This window comes from Meles meles, chromosome 2 (genome assembly GCF_922984935.1).
Source record: "Meles meles chromosome 2, mMelMel3.1 paternal haplotype, whole genome shotgun sequence".
Lineage (NCBI taxonomy): Eukaryota > Metazoa > Chordata > Mammalia > Carnivora > Mustelidae > Meles > Meles meles.
In genome coordinates this window covers 92,238,143-92,258,738 of record NC_060067.1, presented here as the reverse complement: position 1 = coordinate 92,258,738, position 20,596 = coordinate 92,238,143, and the positions used below count along the sequence as shown (strand labels likewise).

Genomic DNA, 20,596 nt, shown 5'->3' with positions numbered 1-20,596 from the left:
TTAACATTTCTTGTGGGTCAGGTCTGTCGTTGGTGAGTTCTTTCAGCTTTGGCGTTTCTGGAAAAAAATCTGTTTCACTTCTGTTTTTGAAAGATATTTTTCGTAATTAAAGAAGTGTAAGTTGGCAGTTTTTTCCTTTCAATACTTTAGAGATTTTGGTCCTTTGAATTCTACCTTGCATTATTTCTAGTGAAAAACTATTGTCATTCTTTGTCTTGTGTATGTAATGTGTCCTTTTTTTCTGGCTCCTTTTAAGATTTCTCTTTTTCACTACTTTAAAGCAATTTGTTATTGATGTGCCTTGACATAGTTTTCTTCATGTTCCTTTTGTTTGGGTTTATTGAGCATCTTGGATCTGTGGATTTATAATTTTAATCAAATTTGAAAAGTCTTTGATCATTATTTCTTCAAATTTTTCTGTCTCTTCCTTTGAGGGACTGCAGTTACATATAGTTGTTTATCTGAGGTTGTCCCACAGCTCGCTGATACTCCCTTAATTTTCATTCTTAGTCTTTTTCTTTTTTTCTTTCTCTCTGATTCATTTTTTATGGTTTCTATTACAATGTTTTCAACTTCATTAATCTTTTCCTTTGCAACATCTAATCTGCTATTAATCCCATCCAGTATATTTTAAATTCTGACATTGTAATTTTAACCTCTAGAAGTTTGAGCGGGGTCTCTTAAAAATCTCTTTCAACTCTTTACTTAACATGTTCATTCTCTTCTATAGCATCTTGAACATATGAAATACAGTTATAATAATCATTTTAATGTACCCGTCTACTAATTCTGTCATTCTGCACACTCTGGGTTTTGACTGATTTTTTTTTCTCTTCATTTGGGAATATATTTCCTTGTTTATTTAATGTCTGGTAATTTTTGATTGGGTGTCAGACATTTTGAGTCTTATTTTATTGGGTGATGGATATTTTTTATTCCTAGGAATGTTCTTGAACTTTGTTCTGGGATAGAGTTGCTTTATTTAGAAGCTGTTTGATCATTTTATTTTTAAGCCTTGTTAGGCAGTCCCAGAGTTGTGTTTATTCCAGGATTGATCAGAATAGATTAATTTGGGTAAGACCCTTCCTTCTTTAGCTAATGCTCTGTAGATTATGAAGCATTCTACATTGGCTATTAGCAACACTATCCTAGGCAGGTAAGAGCTCTGGGCACTATCCCCTCTAATTTTGGGGAGGTATTTCTTTCCTCAGCCTCAGGTAGTTTCCTCACAGTATTTGCCTGAATACTCAAGGGGGAGCCTCTGTAGAGCTGTGGTGTTTACTCTGTATGCAGCTCTCTCCTCTGCTGTACTTTGCCCTGCCAACTCTAGCTGCTTTAGCATCTCTGAACTTCTACCTTTATCTCTTCAGCTCAGGAGATCTGTTGGCCCAAATATTAAAATGTCTGCCATAAACTAATTTGCAAAGCCAGTCTTCACTAATAAAACAGGTACTCAAATATAAATTTTCTGATAGAAAAAGCCTGACTTCATTTTTTAAAATGCAGTTTGTAAATATTATTATACATTTTGATGAATAGTTTTTTAAATTGCTGAGAAATAAGTATGTCTTATAAGAAATTATTAAAAGTGGATATTATTAAAATGTACTGTTTTCAGTAGTTGGTGCACTAATTTGCATTCCTACCAACAGTGCCTGAGGGTTCTCCTTTCTCCACATCCTCACCAATACTTATTATTTCTTTTCTTTTTTTTCCCATTATTTCTTTTCTTTTTTGACAATAGCCAATCTGATAGGTGTGAAGTCGTATCTTAGTGTGGTTTTGATTTGCATTTCCCTGTTGAAAATATTTTCAGGTCTCTGTTGGCTGCCTGTATGTCTTCTTTGGAAAAATGTTTATTCAAGTCCCCTGCCCATTTTTTAATCAGGTTGTTGATTATGTTGTTGATATTAAGTTCAATAAGTTCTTTTTATATTATTTTTATATTATTTTATATTATGGATGTATGTATGAGTTGCAAATATCTTCTCCCAGTAAGCAGGTTGCCTTTTTGTTTTGTTGATGGTTTCCTTGGTGTGCAAAAGCTTTTAGTGTAAGATAGTCCCATTTATTTATATTTACTTTTTTGCTCTTAGCTGAAGAGATTGGTCAAAACAAACAAACGATATATATATATATCTATATATATAGATGTATATATATAGATATATATATATATCGAAGACTGATGTCAGAGAGCTCATTGTGTTTCTTCTCTTTTAGAAATTTTATGGTTTCAGGTTTTACATTCAAGTCTCTAATCCATTTTGAAGTTTTTTTGTATGTCATGTAAATGTGGTTCAGTTTCATTCTTTCCCGTGTAGTTGTCCAGTTTTCCTAACACCATTTATTGAAGAGACTCCGATATTTTCTTCATTGTATAGTCTTGGCTTCCTTTGTCACACATTAATTGACCATATATGCATGTGTTTATTTTTGGGCTCTCTTTACTGTTCCATTGACTTATGCATCTTTTTTCCTGCCAGTACCATACCATTTTGATTACTATAACTTGTAGTGTAGTTTGAAATCAGGAGGATGATGCCTTTAGCTGTGTTCTTCCTTCTCAAGATTACTTTGGCTATTTGGGTGCTTTTGTGGTTCTATACAAATTTTGGGTTTATTTTTACTTCTGTGAAAAATGTCATTGCTATTTTGATGAGCATTGCATTGAATCTATAGATTGCTTTGGGTGGTATGGATATTTTAACAGTATTAATTCTTCCAGTCCATGAACATGGACTATCTTTCCATTTGTATCTTTTTTTATTTCTTTCAACAATGTCTTACAGTTTTCAGGTATAGTCAGAGCTTATTTTATTGTGCTTCACCTTATTATACTTTGCAGATACTGCATTTTTTACCAATTAAAGGTTTTTTGCAGCCCTACATCAAACATGTCAGTGGACACCATTTTTCCAATAGCATTTGCTCACTTGGTGGCTTTGTCATATTTTTGTAATTCTTGCAGTATTTCAAACTCTTTTATTATTACTGTATTTGTTATGGTGATCTGTGGTCACTGATCTTGCTATTACAATTGTAATTGTTTTGGAGCACCACAAACTACTCCTATATAAGATGGCAAACTTAATTGATAAATGGTATATGTGTTCTAACTGCTCCTTTGACCAGCTGTTCCCTCATCTCTCTTCATCTCCTTGGGCCTCCCTATTCCCTGAGACACAACAATATTGAAAGTAGGCCAATTAATAACCCAATGCCCTCTAAGTGTTCAAATGAAAGGAGGAGTTCATGTCTTCTTTATTTATATTTTTAAAAAAGTATGTATGTATGTATTTATTATTTGAGAGAGAGAGCACACACCCATGAGCACGAGTGGGAGAAGGGCAGAGGGAGAGGAAAAGGATGAGAATCTCAAACAGACTCTGGACTGAGCATGGAGCCTAACGTGGGGCTTTATCTCACACAACCCTGAGACCAGGAACTGAGCCGAAGTTGAGTTGGATGCCCAAATAACTCAGCCACCCACGCACCCTGTCCTCTCACTTTAAAGCAAAAGGCTAGAAATGATTAAACTAAGTGAAGAAGGCATATCAAAAATTGAGATAGGCTGAGAGTGAGGCTTCTTGTGCCAAACAGTTAGACAAGTTGTGAATACAAAGAAAAATTTCTTAAAGGAAATGAAAAGTGCTACTCCAGTGAAAACACAAATGATAAAAAAATGAAACAGCCTTCTTCCTGTTATGGAAGAAGTTTAGTGGTCTGGATAGAAGATCAAGCCAGCCATGACATTCCCTTAAGTCAAAGCCTAATACAGAGCAAGGCCCTCACTCTTTTCAATTCTGTGAGGGCTGAGAGAGGTGAGGAAGCTGCAGAAGAGAGGTTCGAAGCTAGCAGAGGCTAGTTCATGAGATTTAAGGAAAGAAGACATCTCTGTAACAGAAAGTGCAAGGCGAAGCAGGAAGTGCTGATGTGGAAGCTGCAAAAAGCCATCCAGAAGATCTAGGTAAGATAATTGATGAAGCTAGGTACACTGAACAACAGATTTTTCAATGTAGACAAAACAGTCTTCTATTGAAAGATGATACCATTTAGGACTTTCATAGCTAGAGAGGAGAAGTCAATGCCTGGCTTCAAAGATCCAAAGAACAGGCTGGCTCTCTTGTTAAGGTCTAATATCAGTGGTGACTTTAAAGTGAAGCCAGTACTTATTTGCCATTTTGAAATTTCTAGGGCCTTTAAAAATTATGCTTAATCTACTCTGTCCTTGCTCTATAAATGTAACAACAAAGCCTGGATGACAACACATTGTTTACAACATGATTTACTGAATCATCCTGCTGATGAGATATACTGTTCAGAAAAAGAATCCTCTCAGAGGGGCGCCTGGGTGGCTCAGTGGATTAAGCCGCTGCCTTCGGCTCAGGTCATGATCTCAGTGTCCTGAGATCGAGCCCCGCATCGGGCTCTCTGCTCCGCGGGGAGCCTGCTTCCTCCTCTCTCTCTGCCTGCCTCTCTGCCTACTTGTGATCTCTCTCTCTGTCAAATAAATAAATAAAATCTTTAAAAAAAAAAAAAAAGAATGCTCTCAGAATATTACTGCTCATTGAAAATGTACCTGGTCACCCAACAGCTCTGATGGAGATGGACAATGAAAGTGATGTTTTTATGCCTGTTAGCGTTATATCCATTCTGCAGCTCATGGATCAAGAGTAATTTTCACTTTCAAGTCTTGTTATTTAAGAAATTACATATAGCTGTAGTTTTCATAAGACTGTAGCTTCCATAAATAGTGATGTCTCTGATGGATCTGGACAAAGTAAATTGAAAACGTTCTTGAAGACTGAATCTAGATGTTACTAGCAACACTCATGATTCATGAGAAGAGGTCAAAATATCAACATTGATAGGAGTTTGGAAGCAGTCAATTCCAAATTTCATGGATAACTTTGAGGGGTTTAAGACTTCAGTAGAGGAAGTAACTGCAGATATGGTTGAAAAGTATGAAAACTGGAGTTAAAAGTAGAGCTGAAGATGTGGCTGAATTGCTGCAATCTCATGATGAAACTTTAATGGGTAAGAACATCTTAATGCATGAGCCAAGAAAGTGGTTTCTTGAGATGGAATCTACCCTTGTGAAGGTGCTGTGTACATTGTTGAAATAACAACAAAGGATTTAGAATATTACAAAAACTTAGTTGATAATGCAGCTGCAGAGTTTGCAAAATTGAGTCCAATTTTGAAAGTTCTGTGGGTAAAATTGTATCAAACAGCATTGCATGCTATGTAAAAAGTAGTTGGTGAAAGGAAGAATGAATTGATGGGGCAAACTTCATTATTGTCTTATTTCAAGAAATTATGACTGCCACTCCACTTTCCACAACTACCACCCTGATCAGTCAGCAAGCTACCAATATCAAGGCAGGACCCTCTGCCAACAGAATGATTACAACTCTCTGAAAGCTCAGGTGATGGTTAACATTTTTAGCCATAAAATATTTTTAAATTAAGGTATGTACATTGTTTTCTAGACACAATGCTATTGCATGGTTAGTAGACAACAGTATAGTGTAAACATAACTTTATATGCACTGGGAAACTAAAGAGTTTATGTGACTGACTTATTGCAATATTAGCTTTGTTATAGTGGCCTGAAGTTAAACCTGCAATATCTCAGAGGTATGCCTGTACAGGTCTTTCACCTCCTTTTTAAAGTTTATTCCTAGGTATTTTATTCTTTTTGATCTAATTGTGAATGGGATTATTTTCTTAATTTCTCTCTTTGATACCTCATTATTAGTATACATAAAACACAACTGATTTCTGTGTGTTAATTTTGTATTCTGCAACTACAGAATTCATCCTGATAGTTTTTTGGTGGAGTCTTTAGGGTTTTCTATATATAGTTATCATGTTATCTGCAAATAGTGACAGTTTTACTTTTTTCCACTTAGATAACTTTTATTTCTTTTTCTTGCCTAATTGCTGTGGCTAGCATTTCTTGAATAACAGTTATGAGAGTGAGTACTTTTGTTTCTGATTTTAGAGGAAAAGCTTTCAGCCTTTCACTGTTGAGTATAATATTAGCTGTGGGTTTATCATGTATGACATTTATTATGTTGAAGTATGTTTCTTTTATAATCACTTTATTGAGAGTTTTTATCATAAAAGATGTTGAATTTTGTCAAGTGCTGACTCTGAATAAAGATAATTATATGATTTTTATTCTTTGTTTTGTAAATGTGATGTAATATGGTAATTGATTTACAGATGTTGAGCCACCTTGTATCCCTGGAACAAATCTCACTTGATAATGGCTTCTGATCCTCTTCATGTACTGTTGAATTTCATTTGCTAATATTTTGTTGAGGATTTTTATATCTATGTTCATTGAGGATATTGGCCTGTTATATTCTCTTTTTCTTTTTCTCTCCCTCCCTCCCTCCCTCTCTTCCTCATTTCTCCTCTCCTCTCTTCTCCTCTCTTTTCCTTTCCTTTTTCCTTTTCTTTCCCCTTTCCTTTCCTGTTTTGATATCAGGGTAATATTGGCCCTGTAAAATGAGTTTGAAAGTGTGTCTTCCTCTTTAATTTTTTGGAGTAATTTGAGAAAGATAATTACCAACTCTTTAAATGATTAGTAGAATTCACCTGTGAAACTGCCTGATCCTGGACTTTTGTTGGGGGGAAGTTTTTAAATTACTGATTAAATTTCATTACTTGTAATCATTCTGTTCAGATTTCCTATTTCTTTGTGATTTGGTCTTAGAAAGTTGTGTCTTTTTCTAGGAATTTATCAATTTCTTCTAGGTTTTTCAGTCATTTATAGTAGTCTCTTAAGATTCTTTGTATTTGTATGGTGTCAGTTGTACCATCTCCTGCATTTCTGGTTTTGTCTAGTTGGGTTGTCTCTTTTTTCCTGATGAGTCTGGTGAGAAGTTTATTGATTTTATCTTTTAAAAGAACCAGCTTTTAGTTTCACTATTATTTTCTAATTTTCTTTTTTTTAAGTCTGTCATTTATTTCTACTCTGATCTTTATTATTTCCTTCCTTCTACTAACTTTGGGCTTCGTTCTTCTTTTCTAGAGTCTTTACATGTAAAGTGTGTTTATTTGGACTTTTTTTGTTTCTTGAGGTAGGCCTATATTGCCATGAACTTCCTTCTCAGAACTGCTTTTGCTGCATCCTATAGATTTTGGAAAGTTTTATTTCCATTTTCATTTATCCCAAGAGTTCCCCCCCCACACACACCTTCACATTTCTAAGCACTTTTTCTCCTTGTCTTTTTATTATTCAAGTGCATAACATGCAGTGTTATATTAGTTTCAGGTGTACAATATAGTGATTCAGCGGTTCTGCACATTTCTCAGTGTTCAGCAGGATAAGAGTACTCTTCCCCTTTACCTATTTCACCCATCCCCCAGACTATTTAAGAGTCCCTATTTTTTTTTTTTTTAAGTTTTTTTTTAGTTTGGCTCTTTTTTTCCTTGTTTGTACATTTTTGTTTCCTAAATTCCATATATGAGTAAAATCATATGATATTTGTCTTTCTTTGACTGACTTATTTCACTTGGCATTATGTCCTCTAGTCCATCCATGTTGGTGCAAATGGCAAGATTTTACTTAACTTTTTTTCTTCGATTTCTTTGTCTACCTATTGGTTGTTTATAATCAATACTTTAAAAGGAAGTAGGATAAAGATTAACAATTAGAATAACTTTTAATACGGATTTGTTAAAAGAGAAGATAAACTATTTTACTAAATAATGTGTAGAAAAGTTACATACAATATTTTTTCTGTAGTTTGGATCCAGATAACTTAAACATTTTGCGAATTCAGAAAACATTCCAGTTACATTTGAAGAGACACTTCACTGACCTTATAAACAGATTATGGAGGGTATTCTCTTTTAAATATTAATTTTAAAATATTCTGAATATTTTAGAATTTTATCTGACATAACTCTAATTAAGTAGTTATGACATTTGGTGTGGTTTTAAATTCTGTAAGTTAAAAGCAAAGTTATAATCTTCAATAACTAGCATTTATTGTGTTCTTACTTGTGTTGGTACTTACCTGAACACTATATGTTCTCCCTAATCTAATTCTTACAACAGTCCTAAGGGGTAAGTACTGCTTTAATCTTCATTTTTCTGATGAGAAAATTGAGTTTCAGAAAATATTTTGCTCAAGTCAACCCAAGAGCTGGTAAGCAGTAAATCTAGAATTAATACCCAGGCAGTCGGCCTTCAAATGTTGTATTACTAAGCACCGTGCTATGCTACTTCCCAAGGTTGTGCTGTCCTGGTCTCCATCTTAACAGCTGAATGAATTCCAGTGTCACATATTTTATGGTATGATCAGATATGTATGATATGCAAGAGAATTATTAGACATTTTCAAGTGTTTTTCAAAAACACTGAATTATTTGTAATAGATAAATGGATCCTGTCAGTTTTCTTTAAGGAAAAGCAGCTCTCAAAGGGAAATTCTGAAATGGCCTTTAGTTATTGAGTAATTGAAAATATAGGATATCTGTTAAAATCATTTGTTTTTCTTAATCTTTGTTTCTAGTTGAGAGAAATGAGAGATCATGAATAGATTTTTCTAAGTTATATTATTTGAGGAAATGACTGAAAGATGTAGGGAGACTTGGAAGTCTGTTTGTTGTAATAGTAATTACAGCAACAAATAGCAGCTGGCATTCATTGCATTCCAGTTATGTACCGGGCACGCCTCTAAGCATTTTATATAATAGTACATATTGTTTAATCCTTACAAGAATGCCATGAGGCAGGCAGAATTATCCTCACTTTATAGTTTTCAGATTTTTTTAGATTTTAAATACTGGACTGATTTTATTTAAACACTTAGTGTTTTTTGTTTGCTTTTTTCTTTTAGTAGCAAATGATGAATGGGTAATTGCAGCAAATTATATTCATATTATTCCTTAACTGATGCATTTTACTGTACTGTCCCCCTGTTACCACACAGCTGTCCGCCTTGTCATTCAATACACAAGGCCACAAGCCTCTGCTCACCTTTTTTTCTGGCTGTTACTTACTGACCCTTATTTGATACACCCTGACTTTCAACTCCAATTATATTTCCTTCCTAAAGTTCAGTCCGTTCCAAGTATTATAATCACTTCCTCTTTCATGTCACTGCCAAGACCTCCATTCAGTGTCCCATGTTTCCTGTTCATATAAAATCCTTAACTGAGGAATTAGTTTTTTCTTAACTCTCTGCCTGTCAGTTTTTACTTGTGAATCAATAGGAATACCTTCTAAATCCCTCTTTTATGTAATCATTGCATGTGTTTCGTAGTTGCTGTTTCAGTGCTTATATATGTCTATATATATATATATATATATATACTATATAAGCACTGTTTCATTGCTTATATATGTCTGATTGTGCACAAGATATTAAAAGAAATTGTTAGCCTTCTGCAGTCTTAATCAAATCTGTCTTTTATCACAGGAAGAAAAATCTTACTGTATTTCTTTCTTCACTGTTTCTTATAATTTTTTAGGTTTTATGGCAATTGGATATATTCCGAAGAAGCTTGCGGGTTCTAACCGGACATGTTTGTCAGGGAGATGCCTGCATATTTTGTGCATTGAAGGTAACCCTTTAATATTATGGAAAGTTACTATTAATTGTTTTGCCAAAAATTTAATTTTATTTGATAGTTTACTTGGTCAGTTTACTTGAAATTAAAGTTCATTGTCAAGTGACTTAGAGCTTTGAAGGTGAATTCTTAAAGTTGATTTATTCAGGTGTATGGATTTTTTTTCCACTCTTATGTAAAGAAAGTTAAAATTAATATTCTAAGTAGTATAAAAAAGTTAAGAATATTGCATTTTTCATTATTTTGGAACAATCCTTTTTTCATTTTATGAAATAGATTTTGAACTACCACTGAATTTTGTGCACTGCTTTGGTTACTGATGATACAGCAGTGAACAAGGTGATAAAAGCTCTGTTCTCATGGAGCTTATATTCTTATAGAGGAGGAGAAAACAAGTAAGCAAAATATAAAGTGTGTTAGATGGTAGTAACTACAAAGGAGGAAAAATAAATCAGGGAAAGAGAATAATAGAGTGTGTTGAATAGTCAGGAAAGCCTCACTGGGAAAATTTAAACCATTACCTGGAAAAGATGATGGAGTGAAGCATTCCAGGCAAGCAGGGAAACAGTAACTGCAAAGACCCTGAGGTGGGTGTATGTGACACATTCAAGGAAACTTGGGTGTCAGAAGCTTTGTGAGTAAGGGGAAGACTGATAAGAGGTGAGCTCAGAAGTAAGGTGAGTTGTGGTTATTTTAAAACCTGTCTGAAGGGGTGTGTGGGTGATTCAGTTGGTTAAGTGTCAGACTCTTACTTTTGGCTGGGGTCATGATCTCAGTGTCATAACATCGAGGAGCTTCACCTTGGGCTCCATGCTCAGCAGACTGCTGCTTGAGATTTTTTTCTCTTCCATTCTCCCTTCCCCCCACTCCCGTGAGCTGGACATAAATAAATAAATAAATAAAATCTTTAAAAATAAAATAAACTTGTCTGCACATTCTTTGCAGTTTTGTTTTGTTTTTTAAGAAAGAGAGAGCATGAGCAGGAGACGGGGAGAGAGAGAGAGGGAGAGAGAATCCTAGACAGGCTCTCATGCCCAGGATGGAGCCCGACATGGGGCTTGATTTCAGAGCCCTGAGCTCATGACCTGAGCTGAAATCTAGAGTTGGACACCTAACCAACTGAGCAACCCATGTGCCCCTCTTCTGCACCCTTTCTATCAAAAAGTGGAGTCTATTCTTTGAATATGGACTGTCTTAAGGATTCATTCCCACCAAATAGAATGGCAGAAATGACACTGCAGACATCTGAGGTTAGGTTAGATTTGAAAAGGTGATAAAATTTCCATCTGGCTCTGTCTGTTGGGCTGTCATTCTTGGGAGTGAGCTGTCATGAAGTGAGGAAGCCAAGTTAGCCACAACTAAACCGGAAGTCTAAGTGGACAGGCAGCATTAACAACCAGCCTCAACTGTTCAGTATAAGGGAGCAACCTTCAGATTGTTCTAGGTCCCAGTGTTGAGTTGTATTTACCAAAATTAATGGAACAGAGTTGAGTTGTCCCTACCAAAATTAATGATTTGTAGTCATAGTAAGTGTTATTTTTAGTAACTAAGTTTTATGGTGGTTTGTTATGGAGCAATAAATAACTGGAACAGGAGTCCATATTGTGTAGTTCCTTCTAGACCTTTGTTAGGACCTTGGCTTTTTCTCCTGAGTAATTTAGGAAGTCTCTGGATTGTTTTGAGTGGAAGAGTGATATAATCTGTTTTAACTAGATAGAATGTTTGGACTAGATCTCTTTGGCTACTTGGATGGGAATAAATAGAGGCAAAGGCAGAAACAGGGAGTCATGTATCTATTAGCATCTCATTTGTGTCATTGAAATTTGTCCAAGAATTTAAAACTTTATTAACATGTTTCAGAGATAAATATTTCATTCTTTTACATTCTTGAATACTCTTACACACACATATACATGCAAGAAAATAAAGTGCCATTTTCCTGTTTTATTTTGACTTATAATCCTGAATATAAATCACCAAAGAAGGCAATTTTATATTCTCTTTTTTAGAAGCTGGCAAAATAGGGTTATTGTTAGAGGATGAAGAATGAACTTAGATCAGATTACAGTATCACATTTTATTTACACCACAGTCAGTTTTGAATATTTTGTCCAGTTGTAAAATGAGTATAGTTAAAATTTCTAGCCTGAATCTTTCATAGCCTTACACAGTCATCTACCTGCCTCCCCACTAGCCCAAAACATTCTCTCTCTCTCTCTCTCTCTCTCTCTCACTGTCTCAGATACTGCACTTTAGCCAGACTGGCTGCCTCTTGCAGTTTCTCAGAGCTGGCTTCCATCTCTGACTATTTTCATTATTATTCCTTTTGTCTACAGTGCTTTTCTTCTAGATGTTTTTGTGGCTAACACCCTGTTTCCTTTATGCCAGTCTTCAAATGAGGACATCAGTAAGGCCTTCCCTGACTACCCTAGGTAATAGTTAACCTCCTTCCTACTCTCATTATCTCTATTTCTATTTATAGTACTTTATTTTTTTCTCTTGTATTTTATTTCTTTATTTTTCTCTATTTTATCACATACTGACATACTATATAATTACTTACTTCTCCTTACTATATCTAGAATGTGTGCCCCATGAGGGCAGGGTTTTTCTGTTTTCTAGTGAAGGTGCTTCACATATACTAAACAGTCAGAAAACAGATAACAAATGAGTGACATTCAGGCATAGGATTAATATTTCAAGCATTATCTTGAAAAGTTAATTACCTGAATAACAAATGACATCTGAAAATATTTTTTTATTTTTTCATTTTTTAATTATAATTAGAAAATTATAGATCTGGATAGCAAATATCATTTAGCATCATTATTCTTCAATTTTTTATTTATTTATAAAGTACATATTTTGGAAGTAATGAAACAGATTTTTTTTTTTTTTAAGATTTTATTCATTTATTTGAGAGAGATCACAAGTAGGCAAAGAGGCAGGCAGAGAGAGAGGGGAAAGCAGGCTCCCCACTGAGCAGAGAGCCCAATGCAGGGCTCGATCCCAGGACCGTGGGATCATGAACTGAGCTGAAGGCAGAGGCTTTAACCCATTGAGCCACCCAGGCACCCCAGTAGTGAAACAGATTTTTAAAATGTTTTCCTACCTTACCATATATTGATCTGAGGGGAAAAAAAGTGTTTTTGAGGTGACATACCCCTTAGGCTAATTAAGAATTTAGTATGGCCAATCCTTATTTGGTAGGTTGTCACTGAAAACCTCCTTTTCCCCCCTCCACTTTCCCCCACCTAAGATGATTGTCATAAAACTGGAACTTATTTAAAAGTTTATCTTATTTGAATTCAATAAGGAAAATGAAAAACCAGATTAACACCTATAATCACATGTTCTTGAGTGTTTCCAGTATTTCTTAGGCTTGGGTTAGAAATAATGCTCTAAGTGAGGAAAACTGATAATTTGAAAAATTTTTTTCTTTAAAAATTAAAGGTCAGGGATGCCTGGGTGTCTCATCTTTTCTGACTTCATGCAAATTGTAGAGTGTCAGTTTTTAGAGGCAAATTTAAATAGTGGGAAATTTTCATTGTATTGAAGTTATTTGATTGTTTATTTTTAAACCAGGGTTTGTCATTTTCTGGGGTTTATTTAGGAAGAAAAAAATTATTAAAGTTCATTTAAGCTATATTTTTTGTTTTTAAGATTTTATTTATTTATTTGAGAGAGAGAGAGAAGGAATCAGGGAGGGGCAGTGGGAGAGGGAGAAGCAGACTCCTGCCTGATGCCAGGTTTAGTCCCAGAACCATGATATCATGACCTGAGCTAAAGGCAGACAGGTAGATGCTTAACCAACTGAGCCATCCAGGTGCCCCACGCTACTTTTTTTTTAAAAGACTAGTGAGTTCCTACTAATTTTTATGTGATTTTGTATTTATTTTTGGTTAACATAATTTTAATTCCTTATAGCATACTTTTAGACTTATAGCAACTTATCTCAGAACTCTTCCTTAAACAGTTTAGATCAGAATAAGCTGGGGAACAGTTAAAAATTGTCCTCACTTCAGCATATTCAATTAGAAACCTCGAGGATGGGAACTGAGAATTCTGTGCACACTAACATTTGATTTCGAGGCTGGGGCAACCATTTCTGTACATTACTGAGACAAATAATCTTTATATGGAATTTTAGAGCAAAAGACTACTAGTTTCTGGGTATAGCTGTGAGTCTCACTGTGTTATAATGAAATTACTGACATGTTTCTTTAGTGGTTGGCTTTACACTTACTGATGTACTTGTTGGTCCCCAGAATATATTTGCACAATTTCAACACAGTCGAGAAAAAGCACTTCCCTCGGATAACATAAGGCATGCTCTAGCAGAGAGCTTCAAAGATGAGCAGCGATTTCAGTTGGGCCTTATGGATGATGCTGCAGAGTGCTTTGTAAGTATTTTGGTTAATCCTTAAATCAGGACAGTAGCTTGTTTTCCTTAAATGATACGAATTTCAAGGTTAATGAAACATAAATTTCTAACAATGGAAACAAATCATAACTGCTCACTGGATCCATGTCTTACCTGCCCTTCAGAGCTGAGTTTAAATCCCATGACTTTTGATTTTGGTTATTTGTGCTGCTGTCATTTTTATTGGCTATTAGACTCCTGGAATATTTTAAAATCTATTTATTAGAAAAAAAATTTATTAAGCATGAATTATGTTACTTAAGTCAGTATTCTACCTCCACAGTGTTGATATGTGCAATAATGCATTCCCAGCAGTAGCATTTCTCATTACATACAATGATTCTCTTTGGGAGAGAAGAGGATATTGGTGGGCAGCTATCAAGGGCAGCCGTTCTGCTATATACCTCACTCTGGATTGAGAATCATTAACTGGGGTTGATGTTCCAAGTCTCTGTTTTACCACCATATTAATAAGTAGAGCATTCCTTTGAATAGTAACTAAACCGTACATACCTAATACATACCTAACACATAATATGTGTTGATTATTAAATGTGTCAGTGTTGCAGATATTATTACTTATATTTAAAGAGCTAAACTTTTTTTCATAGTCTTTTATCTATTTAAAAATTCTATACATTCTTTCATCAGAAAATCTTTTAAGGTTTTCCTTGACACGTTGTTTTCCTGAAACCACTTCTTAATAGTTTGGGCCCGTCTCTCAGCATTATTTAAGCCTCCTTTCTTGTATCCTTTCAGCCTATCCCCTTACAGTGTCTTTTAGTGGCCAACAGATGAATAAAAATTTTTTCAGATTAATCTTTGCCTTTCAACTATTCTTGTGACTCCAGTCTGGACTCTTCTGACATTTAAGGCCATTTATAATTAAACTCCAGTTTACCTCTTTATTTCCTCCTGTAATTTTCCCTCCTAATATAGGTTGTTCTATTCCTGAAGTATGTCTTTTAAATTCACTGGATTTCTGTAGAGTTTACTGTCTGTAGAATTCATTTGGCATTTATATGTTATTCTCATTTTTTTTAAACGATTTATTTATTTGAGAGAATGTGTTCATGTGTGTGCTCACACTTGCACACACACACACAAGTGGGAGGAGAGGCTGAGATGGGGATAAGGGGGAGAGAATCCACAAGCAGACTCCCCACCGAGTGTGGAGCCCAAAACAGGGATTGATACCAGGAACCTGAGATCATGACCTGAGTTGATACCAAGAATTGGCCACTTAACTGACTGGGCTACTCAGGTGCCCCTGTTGTTATTTCCTCAATGATCATCTTTACTGTTTCCTTGGACAGATGCAAAGATCTCTGACTAGTGCACTGCTTAGCATACTTTTCATGTTGATTAAAATGTTTCAAAAATAGCACACATAGGGGGCACCTGGGTTGCTCAGTGGGTTAAGCCACTGCCTTCGGCTCAGGTCATGATCTCAGGGTCCTGGGATCAAGCCCCGTATCAGGCTCTCTGCTCAGCAGGGAGCCTGCTTCCTCTCTCTCTGCCTCCCTCTCTGCCTACTTGTGATCTCTGCCTGTCAGATAAATAAAATCTTAAAAAAAAAAAATAGCACACATAGTCATGAAATATGCTTTTCATATTTCTCATATTTCTAATTGATCCATCACTTAAAATATAAATATATTTTGTATGATACCAAACTTTGTAGTTTATTTTCATTTCATTTCATTTAAATGAAATGTACTAATAAGTGATATGATAATTCGTGAACTATCTAGAAATTTAGGCTTGAATAATTGAATGCTTTTAAATTTCCTAGGGCAGAAGATGGGTAAGTTAGCTAATTAAAAGAATCCATTGGAGGGGTGCCTGAGTGACTTAGTCATTAAGCCTTTACCTTCAGCTCAGGTTGTGATCCCAGAGTTCTGGGATCTAGCCTGGTGTTGGACTCTGATCTGTGAAAAGTCTGCTTTTCCCTCTCCCTCTCCCACTCCCCCTGCTTGTGTTCCCTCTCTTGCTGTCTTTCTCTCTGTCGAATAAATACAAGAAATCTTAAAAAAAAAAAAAAAAGAATCCATTGGATAAGCTTTGCAATCCAAAAAGAAGGATTACTTGTTAAAGAAATAAGTACTCCTTATTGATCTGTATTACATACTGAAATTTGTTTGCCAGACAGATTCCTTGCATTAGGATGTTAGTGTAGGTATGGTAAACCTTTATGATTGCTATTTTTAATGTGAGTTACAGAGACTATAAAAATGTTCCAAGTAGGATTTTTGAAAGAATAACTGCTTTTCTTAATGTGAGAATGCTGGAAACATAGGAAACTTATGTTTTCTAATATTAAATTCTAGATGTTAGCCACCATGAATTAATTTTAAAGGCTTTTTAAAATATTTATTACAATAATGTTATATTATAATGTTTCTTTCATTAAATCTTTTAAAGAGCTAATGCTACAAAAGCTGAGTAATTGAACAGCATTTGAAGGGTTGATTAAAGAGGAAAGCTGAAAAGCTGACAGTATGTATGGCACTGTTAAATTTAACACTTTGAAAAAATCTTAAAAAGATTCTTTTTTTTTTTTTAAGATTTTATTTATTTATTTGACAGAGAGGAAACACAAGCAGGGGGAGTAGGAGAGGGAAAAGCAGACCTCCTGCCGAGCAGGGAGCAGGACCAGTAGGGTCTCAGGACCCTGGGATCATGACCAGAGCCAGAGGCATACGCTTAACAACTGAGCCACTCAGGCAGCCCCTTAAAAAGATTCTTAAATTTGTAAAGTTTAAAAGAGTTATATTGTATAGTGTCATCTGTAAGTTTCACAACTAATTTGTCATTTAATTTTTTAAATTAGGAAAATATATTGGAGAGGATTCATTTCCATATAGTGCCAAGCAGAGATGCAGACATGTGTACCTCTAAATCTTGTATCACTCACCAGAAGTTTGCTATGACCCTATATGAACAGGTGAGATGGCTCAACCACTTCATTAGTTACTCTGTTTGCATATGTTTATATAGGTATAATATGTAACACATTTAAAGATATGTAACATAGTATTATATTTATGTTTTATGGTTGATCAATCAAACATATGTTTTTCCCTGTAGTGTGTGTGTCGCAGCTGTGGAGCATCATCAGACCCTCTACCTTTTACAGAATTTGTACGGTACATTTCTACAACAGCCCTATGGTGAGAGCCTGTTAAAACATGTTTACCACATTGAGCATTTATTTTATAGAACAATGATGTATGTGAATGTCAGCTCTCTGTCTTAGACCTGAAAATAGCAACCATCAGAGGTGCTGAGTGATGTCCAGCTCATCTAGCTGTTTCTGATTTGGTCAAAAACATATACTTGATGAAATTTCCAAATATTAGTCAAAATTTGTTTCTCTTTATGTTTATAGCAAGTTTTGGGAATTGAAAAGGAGACCTTAAAATGGCAAGAAGTTCAGTGTTAAATGGAGCTGCATGTGATTTCTTCATTTTTGCTAAGGTGTTACCTTTGTAGTAACAGTGTTTCCCTTCAGCTCCATGTCCCTTCATGGTGATGGAAGCCAGGGTAAGGAGAAAAGAAAGAAAAAGGTGAAATTAATTCTCCATTAGATTTATTGCATTTAAGGCCTCAACACTCACCTGAAATAAAAATTTGCCAGCTTGCCTGGCCCCTCCTTCCCTGCTCATGAAACATTAGTGAGTTAGGGATCCAAAAAGATCCCTAGACTTTACATAATAAGAGTAGTTTAAACACTTTCGAACAGGTATTTGAAAATATAAATATATAATAGGAACATTGAATAAAATCATAAATATTTATAGGTATTTTGATATAAAAAACAACGTGGATCAATAATTATCAGTACATTAGTATAACAGTTACTAAATGGAACCAATATTTTTATCATTGTGCAAAATAAATATCAGGTGCTTATCTGTTTCATTATATTATTAAACGTCTTGGCTTTTTTCGATATGACACAATATTTCTTAAAGATTATTAAATAATAGCAATTTGATTATTTGAGTGTGTTTAGTGTCTTAATATATCCAGAGTTTGGGAGCATAGTTTTAGGGAATCATTCCCTAAAATTCAGTCAATTATAGATTCATTTTTTTTCACTTTGTATGAAAAGGTGTTTGAACAAGGATAGGCCACACATTAGAAACCGTAAAATTTTAAGTCAACTCTGAAACTCTTACATAAAATGACAGTGCTCTGATTCAGTATCTTATGTAACAAGAGTTGGAGCTCCATCAGTCTCTCCCTGGTCCACGCCACCAATTGCAAGAAACCAGACTTTGAATTCTAATTATGGTTGACCCTTCAATAACACAGGTTTGAACTGCACAGGTCCACTTAGATGCAGATTTTTCTCAATAATAAATGTACAGCACTGTAAATGTATTGTCTTTTCCTTAGATTTTTCTTTTATTTTTAAGATTTATTTATTTATTTTAGAGAGCGAGCATGCATGTGCAGGCAGAAGGAGGGCCAGAGGGAGAGGGAGAGAGAGAATCTCAGGCAGACTTCCTACTGTTTATGGAGCCCAATGCAGGGCTTGATCTCATAACCCTGAGATCAAGACCTGTGCTGAGATCAAGTAGACCCTCAATTGACCAAGCCAACCAGGTGCCCCCTTCATAATTTTCTTAATGACATTTCCTTTTCTCCAGCTTTTTTTGTAAGAATACAGTATATAATACATATAACAGGAAGTGTGTGTTAATTGACTATTATTGGTAAGGCTTCCAGTTAATAGTAGGCTATTAGTAGTTAACTTTGAGGGGGGTGTCAGAAGTTATACACGGATTTTGGATTGTGTAAGGGTTGGCGCCCTTTACCCCATGTTGTTTAAGTGACAACTATATTCACCTTTTTATTGGTAATAAGTATTGAATACCAATTACAGAATTCCAGGCTTCACATAAATCATTTCTTGTAATGTTAACAAAAGCATCATTTTGAATGTACAGTTTTGAACAAGCTTATCAGATTTAGTGCTTTCTAATATACTCGTGAAGTGTTTTAGAAAAATAGGTGCTTTTAGTTATTATTGAATACTGTATATTAAACCATGGAGCTGTAAAATATATCTAGCTCTAAGACAGTTAATATTACCACTAAGCAGAACCAGAGCATCTAGAATGGAAAGTAGTAAGGATATTTGAACTTATATGACATATCCTTTTGGAAGTGTTTAAATAGTTGTTTAAAGATACTTAATACCTTGCTATATAAAAATTTGATTCTAAAATAGACTAAACAAAAAGTGGCACAGATATCCTGCCTAGGCTGTAATGAAATGGTTAGCATAAGGCATAAGCCTGAACAAATAGTTTTGGTTTTGACTTCTGCATTAATCAGCAAAGGAGCCTTCTGTTAGCTGAAAATGGTAACTTTGTTTCTGAGAACTTTAGGCCAGAGGGGAAGCCTTTCCAACAATTTGTTGTTCTTGTTAGGCCAAAATTTAAACTCAAGTCTCAACTTGTTAAATACTAATGTAAAAGAAACATTTGACTTAGAACTACCTCCAGACAGAACTAGGATTATCTCATTACCTTGTTCATGTAGTTCCAAACAATGGTAAAATTTAGTCTTATTTTTGTTCTTGACCTAATTTTTTTCATCATAAGTTAACCTGCCAAATTTCATAATTTTTCACTCTATGAAAATTTACTTTATGGTTAATTTTTCAAACAGAACCTGTTTTAAGGTGTAAAATACCCATATTGATAACTTAATATTCTTCATGCATAATTTGTTAGATCTTTCTAAAGTTCAAAGGACACATTTGACGCTGCTCCTTTGTTTTGTAGCAACGAGGTAGAAAGAATGATGGAAAGGCATGAACGTTTTAAGCCTGAAATGTTTGCAGAATTGCTGCAAGCAGCAAATACAACTGATGACTATAGGAAATGTCCTGTAAGTATAATTTGGAGAATATTAATGTGCTTTTATGTTTATAAATTTGAAAATAGATATTCAGAAATTACCATGTAAATACTAACTATACATGGGCTTGATTTTAAGAATTTATTTTTTCAGTGTTATTTTAGGCAACTCTTTATACCATGTGAGCTGTTTGAGGACTATTTCTTTAAAAACTCTTTGTGAAGGATTTAAGTTAGTGTATGCTGATTTTTTTTTTCTTTTCTTTTTGAGAGAAAGAGAGCACGTGTGTGCATGCAAGGAGGCCTGGAGGGGAGGGGTAGAAGGAGAGGGAGAGAGAGAGTGTTAAGCAGACTCCCTGCTGAGTGTGGAGCCCTAGGTGAGGTTGATCTCAACCACCCTGAGATCATGACCTGAGTTGAAATCAAGAGTCGGGCACTTAACTAACTGAGTCACCCAGGTGCCCCCTGATTATTTTTTTTAAGTTCTGAAATCTATCATTTGACTAAAGAGAAAGTTTCTTATTTTCATTATAAGCACTATAAATGGTACCATTCTTTTCTAATGTAATATTATTAATGACTTCAGTGTTCTATTTCTCATTTTTTTAGATTGAATTCTTATTGTAGCAGATTTTAAAAATACCAAAGGAAAGTACTTTGATTTAAAACAAACTTACTATTTAATCAATAATTAAGCAAA

At 34.8% G+C, this 20,596-nt stretch overlaps 1 protein-coding gene across 3 annotated transcripts in view; it reads left to right on the top strand.

Moving 5' to 3' along the window:
• The window catches only part of USP53 (ubiquitin specific peptidase 53), a 67,803-nt gene that overhangs the window by 17,918 nt on the left and 29,289 nt on the right, over positions 1–20,596 (top strand). For 2 of the 3 annotated variants that reach the window (XM_045989365.1, XM_045989355.1), the window contains 5 exons: positions 9,499–9,591; positions 13,866–14,000; positions 16,854–16,967; positions 17,111–17,193; positions 19,822–19,927. In XM_045989365.1, the coding sequence (XP_045845321.1) occupies positions 13,977–14,000; positions 16,854–16,967; positions 17,111–17,193; positions 19,822–19,927 (327 nt within the window). In that variant the 5' untranslated portion in view covers positions 9,499–9,591; positions 13,866–13,976. The remainder of the gene's footprint in view (positions 1–9,498; positions 9,592–13,865; positions 14,001–16,853; positions 16,968–17,110; positions 17,194–19,821; positions 19,928–20,596) is intronic. The other variant, XM_045989375.1, reaches the window with a different exon arrangement.